General features: G+C 37.2%; 1 protein-coding gene across 1 annotated transcript in view; it reads right to left on the minus strand.

The window, feature by feature from the left end:
• The window catches only part of Copg2 (coat protein complex I subunit gamma 2), a 121,343-nt gene that overhangs the window by 49,875 nt on the left and 59,382 nt on the right, over window positions 1–12,086 (minus strand). Inside the window, exons 10-11 of the mRNA XM_085683889.2 lie at window positions 1,708–1,841; window positions 989–1,056 (exon numbers count right to left, since the gene is read on the minus strand). Coding sequence (XP_085540015.1) covers window positions 989–1,056; window positions 1,708–1,841 — 202 coding nt within the window. The remainder of the gene's footprint in view (window positions 1–988; window positions 1,057–1,707; window positions 1,842–12,086) is intronic.

Below are 12,086 nucleotides of genomic sequence, written 5' to 3' on the forward strand. Positions count from 1 at the left end.
TAACTAACCAGGTTTCACTTGATAAATAAGTAATGGCCACAATATAGCACAGTACTCTATTTGTTAACCTCTTCCATGTAACTTTAATGACAGCATCAGTCTTTTTTATAGGTGGCCTATTATCTCCTTATAGTTTATATGCTCATGAGTGTCTATTCTACAAACATTAGAACTCTGGGAAAAAAATCTATTATGGTAAATGCTGATCAAGAAAGACATTCTGTCACTTTTAAAACACTCCTGCAACTACACAAATTCCTGTCAAGCTGGACTACCCACTGCTGCTAAATATGTCTGTCATTCCACATTGATGTTCCATCTCTGTTTATCCCATATTGGCACATAATGTCTGACCCGAAATTCTGAAGAAGTAAAAATACTCCGCAGATCATTATCAGTAAAATTCATTCAACAGAAAAAGATGACCCAGACTAATGAAAAAGTCTTCATTTATTCATGTAGCAAAGAGTCATAGGCTCTATGCAGAAATCTTTGTGTATTTTAATGATTAGGTGTTGCTTCAGGCCCACTGGAGTTAATATAAAAGATAACATCACATTATATAACCTCTCTAAAATTCACAAACACATGAATTCCAAGATGAGAGATGAGGAATTGATAAAACTGTTCTATCTTTGTACTGTTTCGTATGATTTTTATTAACCACAAGTGGCTATAAGCATAGGTCGTATGATTAGTGTGACAAAGGAATAGAACCCCTTACTTAATCTTAATGAACTTAAATTGGCACTTGTGAATGGCCTCCACATTGAACAGTGTACCCCTTGAACATAAAGTACTCAGAAGTCAGAAATCTTTCATAGACTAACAGTATAAACGGCTACAACTAAGGCCGCAAGTACAAATAAGGTGCTACACATGTGAAGCCCATAGATCAGATATGCTGAGCTTGAAGGGAAAGCCAAATGCTCTGTATTTAAAGTTTCTGAACTAAACATATGGTCTATACTATCAATGGGACACCTACTTTGTTCAAGGTCCGCACAGCTGCGTATCTCAAGGCTGGTTTAGGAGAGCTACAGAAGAGTTGAAGAACTGGAAAAAGGGAGACAGAGAAGTAACAGTGCTTTCTGTTCACCATATAGCTGAGAATTACAGTGTGCAATCATCATTATTTGTATCAGAAAATTAGATCACAATAGAAAAGCTTCATATGAACAATAATATCAAAAATAGGGGGGAAAGTACTGTTCAGGTATAAAAACTTTAATAGAAAACAAGGTTTGCTTTGCTTCTCTAAGAATTAATATCCCAATTAGTATTTGAATTGTTTAAGAGAAACAGTGCTAGTTGTGAGAGCAAATGCGTTTTCTTTCTTTCTCTCCCTTCCTCCCTCCTTCCCTCCCTCCCTCCTTTTTTTCTTTTTTTTGAGACAGGGTTTCTCTGTAACTTTGGAGCCTGTCCTGGAACTAGCTCTTGTAGACCAGATTGGCCTCAAACTCACAGAGATCCACCTGCCCTTGCCTCCCGAGTACTGGGATTAAAGGCATGCGCCACCACCGCCCGGTGCAAATGTGTTTTCTAAACATTAAAGAGAACTGAAATCATTAACAAGCATCTTTACTCACTGAGCAATCTTGGCCCTAAACACCACTCTAATGACCACTCTGCAGACCCACTGATTTAAAAAAGAAAAAAAATCAATGTAAGAACATAAACAAAGAACAGCTATCAAATACAACTAACCTGAGACGGCAGGCGCCAACTCTCTTGCAGTACAGTTAGGAAGGTGAATAATGGCAGAAGCAGCTTCATAAATAACCATTTCATGTTTATTTCGCAAGCAGCTCTCAATGAAATCAAAGAGTGGACTTTCATGACTGCCAATAAATGCAAATAGATCATGTTTACATATCAAATAGCAGGATATATGCACAATGGTTAAAAGTATAGGTAGACTGAGATAGACTTCTGGAACACTGTATAAAAGCTCACGGAATATTCACTTCTTCAAAAAGCAATGAAATTTGTTAAATCCAGTTTTTTTCAGAACTTTGAAATTTAACCAAGTGAGCCATTACTGAAGAAAAACACGGATCTTAGTGAGAATAGTGAGCTTTCTGGGGTTTTAACTTGCTGCACTCCCAGTTTCCATCCCTTCTTCCTACGGTCACTGTAGCTCTGGAAACCAGCAGTCTTAGCCTGTGAATGTCAGCAGCCTCAGTGAACTGTTTTAACATCAGCCAAATCAATTTATGTTACATATCACATTAAAAATCTGAAAACTACATAATTATTCTTCTAACCTAAAAATCACAAGGCATACAAATGAACAGTAAAATTCTGCCCAAACACAAGAGAAAAGTAGCTACCAGCAATTCCTGAGGAAGCCTAAGATATCAGACTTACTAGACAAACACTTAGAGTCAGCTGATACAAATATGTTCAAAGGACTAAAGGAATTAAAAGAATTAAATCAATATATAGAACTATGAGAGATTATAACTAACTAAAAACCAGAGAATTCACCTTGCCTACCTAAGGCACCTGATAGGTCTAATAAAAAGCTGAATGGCCAATAGCTAGGCAGAAGAGGAATAAGTGAGGAAAGAATAAATAGAAGGAGCAATCTAGGTTCGAAAAAAACAAGAGAAAGAAGAAAAATGAAGAGAATGGGGAGATAGTGAGGAACACTCTTGGGGCAGAAGCCAGGCAGCTGCCAGTCAAACATAAAAGTAAGGCAGACAGACAGACAGAGTAAAAGACCCCAAGGCAAAAGGTAGATAAAAAGAAACACAAATTTAAAAGAGCTAGCAAAAAACAAGCCTAAGCTAGGCCAAGCATTCATAACTAATATTAAGTCTCCATGTCATGATTTGGGAGCTGGTTGGTAGCCCATAAGAAAAAATCCTGCTGTAGAGGTTTGATTACAAATGTGCACAACGGATGAAAGAGCCAGAAAACTGATATAACCAGTAAAGCAAAATAAAGAAAAACAGGAAGAATGATCAAGGTTTGGAGACCTGAAAGCATGAGCAAGTATGTCAACTCCCTGTAATTAAGAGTCCCAGAAGGAAAGAGACAAGGGGGCAAAATATTTGAAGAAACAATGACTGAAAATCTCCAGACCGGTTGATCAAACAAAACCAAGTCTACATGCCACAGAAGCTCAACAAATTTCAACCAGGATAAATACATATAGACACAATGTTGTTGACGTATCAAATAAATAAATAATTCTGACAGTAACGGTAAAAAAAAAACCAAGATAACTCATCACAGTTTATAGATATCAATAGAATTGTACAATTAATGGCTGACTTTGGGGACTTCACCCTATGTACAGTCACAGTCGGCTTCACTGCCAACTCCCCCCGCCCAGGCTGAATATTAGAAGACACAGAAAGAAGCCTGTCTAAGTCATTCATTCATTTTTTATTACTTCATTTTTTCTGTCATTCTCCTTCCCTTAATTTTACTGTTTATAATATTTTATGCATCTTTATAATTTCCTTTTTCTGATATTTTAGTGTTTTTACTTTATTTCCATCTTTTTGTTTCTGTTCATCTTACTTATATCCAATTTTTCTCCTATATTTTATGATTTTGTGAATTTTTAACATGCTGCTATCTGTTCCTCTTATATCTTGCCCCTTTTTCTTTTCATTAAACCTTGTTTCATTCCTTTATCTTTACCCTCTCCTTTACTTCATTCACCACTTGTGCCTTTACTAATTTTTAAATTCATACTTTATTCTACATTCTTTTTTACTATTTTCTTTTCTATTTCCACTTATGTAGTAAATGACTTTAATTTCTTTTAACTATATTTCTTTTAAAGATTTACTTTATTGTAAATAATGTATATGTGTGTGGTTATGCACATATAAGCATAGGTGTGCAGAGGTCAGAGGCACTGAATCCCCTGGAAGCAGATTTACAGGCAATTGTGATTGGATGTAAGGATGATAAGGATGCTGCCTGATAAGGATGTTGCCTGATAAGGATGCTGGGAACCAACTCCTCTGGAAAAGCAGTGCCCATGTTCTGAAACACTGAGGCATCCCTCCAGCCTCTCTTAACCGTATTTTTATGTATGATTTATTTTGGTGTTAATGGTATTATCACAATTTCTTTTCCTTATGAGCAGAGTCCTTAAGAATGCTGCTCACTAAAAACTAATTAAAAAAAAAGGAATAGCCATTTTAACAGATATGTAACCTAAATCATAAACATGAAAACACAAAGTAGTGTGGATCCTCTAAAAATTTGCAATTCTTGGATAACTGAACCTAAAGATATTGAAATCATTAAAAAGACAGAATATTTCAAAAGTCTGCTTTTAAAAATGATCAATGAGGGTCTGTTGAAATAGCACTGTAAGAGCTCATGTTTTGCAAGCTTGAGGACCTGATTTAGAACCCTTGGCATCCACATAAAAAGCCAAGCATGGCTGCACATACCAAGACTGGGGAGCAGAGGAGACACACTGGGAGCTTCTGGTTCAGTGAAAGATCCTATTTCAGAGAAGTAAGGTGGAGAGTGATAGAGGAAGACATCTGACAACCTGCTCTTGGCTTCTGCATACATGCTCATACTCTTATTCATGTGCTTGCAAAATACACACATGGAGATTAATAAGGAGGCTCAAATGAGAGAAGAGTGAAGATACCAATATGAGACCTGTACAAAAAAATGGACTAGAAATTTAGTCTTTGGATAAAAAATTCAGCCAAAAAAATCTTAAATATGAAAAACTCAATCAAATAAAAACTTACTAGAAAGTATCACCAACACCCTAGAGTAGGTGGAGGAAAAGCTATCAGGATTGATGACAAAGGTGGGAAATCTATATTCAGATAACAATAAAGAAAACAAAATCCAGAAATAATAAAAATAACATTCTAGTGCACTAAACCAACCAACTGATCTATGCTGCAGAAGACCCGAAAAGAACAGACTAGAGGGACTAAAAATTTATTCAGTGAAGTTATAGCAGAAAACTTCCCAAATCAAGAAATGGCTCAGTGGTCAAGTTCATGTCAAATACTTCATAAATACCTGTAACTCTAGTTCCAAGATATTTCTTATATCTTATTTGTCATAATGGAATAAAATTAGTATCATGAGAAAGTATAGAAGACACACAAACACATGGAGATTGAATATGTAAACTCTATTTGTTACATTTAAAGTATAGCTTTTAAAAACTAAAGAAATCCTAGAATCAAGTGAAAATAAAGCCATGATTTATTAGAATTTTTGGTATACAGAAAAGGCAAGCTCATTGAGATGGGTGCCTATATTCACAGGTCAAGAGAATTCTCTGATAGATATCTTAGGGACATACCTCACGGTCACTAAGAAACTTGATACTGGAGGGGTTCCCAGGCCCAAGGAGAGGTCCCCAGATTGTTCCCTGGACAGCAGAGGAGAGGGTGCCTGAACTGGCCTTGGCCCATAACCATACTGATGAATATTTTGCATATCACCATAGAACCTTCATCTGGCGATGGATGGAGATAGAGACAGAGACACACATTGGAACACTGGACTTAACTCCCTAGGTCCAAATGAGAAGCAGAAGGAGGGAGAACATGAGCAAGGAAGACAGGATCAGAGGGAACCTTCATCCGACGATGGATGGAGATAGAGACGGAGACCCACATTGGAGCACTGGACTGAGCCCCCAAGGTCCAAATGAGGAGCAGGAGGGAGAACATGAAAAACAAAGTCAGGACCACGAGGGGTACGTTCACCCTCTGATACAAGGGGACTGATCTAATGAGAGCTCACCAAGGCCAGCTGGACTGGGACTGAAAGAGCATGTGATCAAACCGGATTCTCTGAATGTGGCTGACATGGGGGCTGACTGAGAAGCCATTGACAATGGCACTGGGTCTTGTTTCGTCTGCATGTACTGGCTTTTTGAGATCCTAGTCTGTTTGGATGCTCACCTTCCTAGACCTGGAGGGAGGGGGGAGGAACTTGAACTTCCTACGGGGCAGGGAACCCTGACTGCTCTTAGGACTGAAGAGGGAGGAGGAGAGGGAGTGGGGGGAATGGGAGGGTATTGGGAGAAGGGGAGGAAGTGGAAATTTTTATAAATAAATAAATAAGTAAATTTAAAAAAAGAAGGGTGTGATATAAATATTAAAATAGGACTGATAAAAAAAGATCAAGAGAGCACTAGCTAGAAGCATAAGTTTATAGTCTATAAGAGTGACATAAAAACAACTCTGTTTCAATGTGCTGCAAAAAGAAATCTAAAAGTAAAGGAAATGAAACAATTCCATTCCTAAGAACAAAAGTTTGGGGCTCAGTCAGTTAATATACTTGCTTTCAAGTCTGAGTTTGATTCCCCAGGATCCACATGGGCTCTACATGCACACAAAATAAACATATACTTTTAAATGATTTTAATAAAACTATCACAATTTTAAATTGAAAACTATAAAATCTTCGAGGGCTCTCAATGTAATTCTAGAAGAATACATTGAGGAAGGCACTGTAATCTTGAATAGGCAGTTATTGGATACAACACTCAAAGCACAATCTCTCAAAAACAAAGGTGATAAGACAAATTTCAACAAAATGTTAAAATAAGAAAACAAAAGGCAAGCAACAGACTATGTAAAAGTATTTGTTAAAATTTGGGAGGGAGATATACCAGGAGACGTACTTGTCTACAGACTTTATGAAATTTTTGTTAAATTTTGTTATCTGTAGTTTTTAAAGGACTTGTATCCAGAATGTGTAAAGAAGTCTTCCAATGCAGCAACTCTAAAAGTGAGTAAGAGATCTGAATGACTTCTATTTAGTAACAGCAAAAAAGGAAGAAAGTAGTAAAGCAATAAACAGTTGAAGATAGAGTAACTACTAGTAATTAGTAACACCAGGCACACAGGTACATCTAGGATCCCAGCACTCAGGAGGCAGAGACAGAAGAGCTCCAGGTCTGGTGCAGGAGAATTATCTGTATTCTGTCCATCATGTATTTTATTAAAACGCTGATTGGCCAGGCAGGAAGTATTGGCGGGTAAACCAGACAGGAAGTAGAGGCAGGGCAATGAGAACAGGAGAAGGCTAGGAAGGAGGAAGCCCATTTCTCCATTCCTGCCCAGACCACAGAGAAGTAAGATGTAACCTGCCCCACCGCTGGAAAAGGTACTGAGCCACATGGCTAACACAGACAAGAATTATGGGTTACCATAAGATGTAAGAATTAGTTAATAAGAAGACTGAGCTAATGGGCCAATCAGTTTATAACCTAATGTAGACTCTGTGTGATTTTCTTTGGGACTTGCTGGCTGTGGGGTACCGGGCAGAACAGAAACCACAATGAGCTGGCCCTCATGTTACACAGGTCAGACAGGGATACACAGTGATGGCAATATAAAAGAAGTAGAAATCAGAAACAACATCACACATTGATGCAGATAGGAGCAAAGGCATGTAAAATAGTATGGAACTTCATAAACTCATCTTCTTTAAAAATTAAAAATAACATATAGTTCAAGTAATCCATTTATAGGAATCTTCCCAAGAAAATAGAAAATATATGTTCACACAAAGATTTGTACTATCAATAGTTATCATTATCCGTAGTAGAAATATAATCAACCCAAAATGACCATCAATTGATAAACAAAACCTGTCCTTCCCATACCATGTAACTGTTTGGGTAGAAGTTCTATCCCAAGCCCCCTCTGGGAGTTGCCTCAGTTCAGACTCCACCTCCTCACACCCCGAAAGTCTGCCAAACGGTGACCCCCTTCTTAGAGACACTTGATACCACTTCCACAGGGTATTTAAACTGCCCCTTAGAGACCAAACAAACATGTTTTCCTGGTCTTCCTTTCCCTTCTCTTCTCCGAGGGCATGGAAGGTCACCCAGGAGCACTAGTATCCATTAAACCTGGGCTTTTTCTAATTTGGTTTGATTTGGATTATTGCGGCAGCGAAGAGGTTTATTGGGGAACAAAAAACTTTTCACTAATATCATTCAGCAATAAAAAGGAGCAAAGATTCATGCTGCAATAAAGTAAAGGACTAAATATTAGGCTAAATAAAAACAGCACGATATGATACTATTTATAGGAAATGTCCATGCAGGCAAAATCTAGAGACAAAAGGCAGCTCAAAGGCTGAGGAACTAATGACATGGAAATAAGCAATTTGAGAAGGTGATGCAAACATTCTAAATACAGATTGTGCTGACGGTGGTGCAGCTATATAAGCTTATTAATAAATTATACAATTGCATGTTTACAATAAGTGGATTTATCAATTGTAAATTAATCTCAATGAAATTGTTAAACAATACCTAACACTGAACCAGGCATGGTTGGCTCACACCTATAATCTCAACACTTGAAAGGTGGAGGCTACTGCTATGAGTCCCAGGCAGGCCTGGACTATAGACTGAAGCCCCAATTAAAAAACAAACATATTACATTAGTTGATCAAAATTTAAAATATGAAAATCTTTTCATATATAATATTGTTGAGAAGGAAGCCTAATTGTTCTAAACAAAAAAGTTCATATTCATTTACTATGTTATCAAGAGCTACCAAAACAAACTATTTTAAAAGTTATTTATTCATTAGTTAATAATTATTATTATTAGTGTGTGTTTATGGGGGGAGAGTGAATGTGGGTGTGCATGTGTGGAGATTAGAGAACAGTGTCTAGAGTTGGTGCTCTCTTTCCATTATGGGTCCTGGAAACTTAAAATCCTTGCATGGCGAGTACTTTTACCCACTAAGCCATTTCATCAGCAAACTGCTTTTCTATCTTATACTCTATAGAGCTGGTAAATCTAGTTATGTTCATTTAAGTTTATAGTATTCTTTTATAAGTATCTATAGTATTCTTTTTTCAATTTTTTTATTGGTATTTATTGAGCTCTACATTTTTCTCTGCTTCCCTCCCTGCTTCTCCCCTCCTCTGTTCAATCCTCCCCCAAAGTCCCCATGCTCCCAATTTACTTAGGCGATCTTGTCTTTTTCTACTTTCTACTTCCCATGTAGATTACATCTATGTAAGTCTCTCTTAGTGTCCGCATTGTTGTCTAAGTTCTCTGGAATTGTGGTTTGTAGGCTGGCTTTCTTTGCTTTATGTTTAAAAACCGCCTATGAGTGAGTATATGTGATAACTGTCCTTCTGTGTCTGGGTTACCTCACTGAAAATAATGTTTTCTAGCTCCATCCATTTTCCTGCAAAATTCAAGATGTCATTATTTTTTCTGCTGTGTAGTACTCCATTGTGTAAATGTACCACATTTTTCTTATCTATTCTTCAGTCGAAGGGCATTTAGGTTGTTTCCAGGTTCTGGCTATGGCAAACAAAGCTGCTTCTATAGTATTCTTTTATATGGGTCTTTCTTTCTTATTCTTGGGTGGCACCAAGGTAACTGTTTTCAACTCCCATTAACTAACTACAGCTGACTCTATCAATCAACTGTATAAATTTCAAAAGTTCTTAATCACATGCTCTCATATAACAACACTACAATTTTTTAAAAATTTCTTTTGGGTGAGGCAGTTCTTTTCTGTTTTTCAAGACAAAGTTTCTTTGTGTAGCCTTGACTATGTTGGATCTAGCTCTGTAGATCAGGCTGGGCTCAAACATACAGATTCTATCTACCTGCCTCTGCCTTCCAAGTGCTGAGATTAAAGTGGAGCTAGTTCTCAAGAGACAAGGCCTCACTCTGTAGCCCATGTTGGCTCAAACTCACACTCCTTTTGCCTCTTCTGCCTGAGTGCTGGCATTACAGACACGAGTCATCACACCCAGATTGCATTTTAATAGTGAATAAATTAAATGCAACCCCTATCTTTTAATATTACTCTTCATAGATTCTACTATATTCAAAATATCATTTAAGAAACCAGCAGAAAGTCTTATGTCCAGTAGTCTAAAACAGTTTCCAATATCTTGTTGGATACTGTCCTGGTTTGCTTTCTATTGCTGTGCTAAAACACTGGCATCAACCTGGGGCTGTCTCATCTTACACTTCCAAGAGTCCATCACTTATTACACTTCCAACAGTCCTTCACTTATACTACTTTGTAAGCTCCAACGAAAGGCCCTGTTTCAGTTAGGGTTACTATTGCTGTGAAGAGACATTGGTGTAGAAAGTCTTACAGCCAGTGGTTACCCGCCCACTGGGGTGTGGCCTCTTATACTATTTATACCGATGTAGAGCATGCCTCCGTAAGCAATTTCCTAAGTCTATAATTTACCATTACATGGATGACATTTTGCTATATGACTCAAACATGGATACTTTAGAAAGAATGTTTGAAGAAGTAAAGAAAGTTTTGCCAAAACGGGGATTACAAATTGTTCCTGAAAAAATACGGGGAGGAGATTCTGTCAATTACCTAAGTTTGCAGAAAATGAGACTTTCGGTGATTGCCCAGGTAGTCAGTTGGCTTTGTCATTTGTTGCACATTTTGGAAGTTGCTTGACTGCACTTCCTGCTTACTCAAGTAATATTATTTCCCTTCTTGGATCTTCGATGAGGTTGAAGACTAGATAGTTGTAGTTACTTTCCTCTCATGACTTGGCCAAGTTATTTATTATACAAGACTTAAACTAGTTAGGATTGGATAATTATTGAAGATATTTGTTCTTATTGTATATAATTTTGTATTAGGCTTAGAATTCTCTTCTCTAAACAAAATGGGGAGGTGCTGTAGGAAGTCTTACAGCCAGTGGTTATTTGCCCAATGGGCTGTGGTCTCTTACACTACATATGCCGATGTAGAGCATGCATCTGGTCTCTTTTCCAGCTGTGGGATTTGGTTTCTGATCTCCGTTCCAGCAGAGGATTCTGATTTGCGAGTCTACCCCTAAATAAATAACCGTCTATTTCTTAATTCTGGGCTAGTGTGGGATTTAAGTATCCTTCTTCAAGACACAATGACCATGGCAACTCTTATAAAGGAAAACATATAACTGGAGCTGGCTTACAGTTTCAGAGGTTTAGTCCCTTATTATAATGAAGAGAAGCATGGAGACATGTAGGCAGACATGGTAGAGAAGGAACTGAGAGTTCCACATCTTGATCTACAGGCGACAAAAGGGGACTGTAAAATTTGGGCATAATTTGAGCATATGACACCTCAAAGCCCATCTCCATAGTGATATACTTTCTCCAACAAAGTCACACCTCCTCCAACAAGGCTATACCTCCTAATAGTGCCATTCCCTATAAGCCTTTGGGGCCATTTTCATTCAAACTATCACATATACTATCTCAAAAAAAAATCAAGACACATAGTAGCTGCATGAAGTTGACCTGTGGTTTTCATATGTATGTATACACATGTGCACATACACATATGCACCCACATAAACACATACACATATGCACCACATGAGACTGTATTCAGTGCACTGTTTTCTTTTACAGAAATGATGCTAGTCTTCATTCACTTTACCATATGTTTCCCAAGAAGCAGTACTTTTCAGAGATGAAGACATATGGATAGAATTCATTCCTGATTAAATATTTTAGAATATCTCATAACTAAATTTTCTGTACAATTTTTTGTTGGCTGCATATTAAAGATATCTTTCAAAATTCAGACATTATAAATAATATAGGAGCTGACATTTTGTTTCCCTGTGCATATGTACAAATATTCCTCTATGGAATTCTTGAAGAGAAACTTCTGGATTATAGACCAGCAATGTATGTGCTTTTGTTTTTTAATAGGCATGCAAATGACCCTCTAAGTATCTGTTCTGTTTTATACTCCCAGCAACATTGAAAATATTCACATTCTAGTTAATATTCAACACTATAAAGTATTAAATATTTTGACAATATGATAGCTGAAAATGGTATTTGGTTTTGATGTGTTATGTTTCTAATTAATGGTGAGGTGAAACCTTTTTAAAATGTTCACTGCAAAATATTTGTTTTAGTAAAACACTGACTTTACTTAGTGAAAAATTATAAAATGGTTTGCAGACTATTTATTTATTTATTTATTTATTTAGAGGCACGGTCTTGCTATGTAGTTAGGCTGGCCAGCGTTCCAAGTGGTGGGGTTATAGTTGAGAGCACCACTATGTCCAACTCCTTTCCCCTCCTCTCTCTTCTGTACAC

Source organism: Myodes glareolus, chromosome 25 (assembly GCF_982192425.1).
Source record: "Myodes glareolus chromosome 25, mMyoGla1.1, whole genome shotgun sequence".
Taxonomy (NCBI): domain Eukaryota; kingdom Metazoa; phylum Chordata; class Mammalia; order Rodentia; family Cricetidae; genus Myodes; species Myodes glareolus.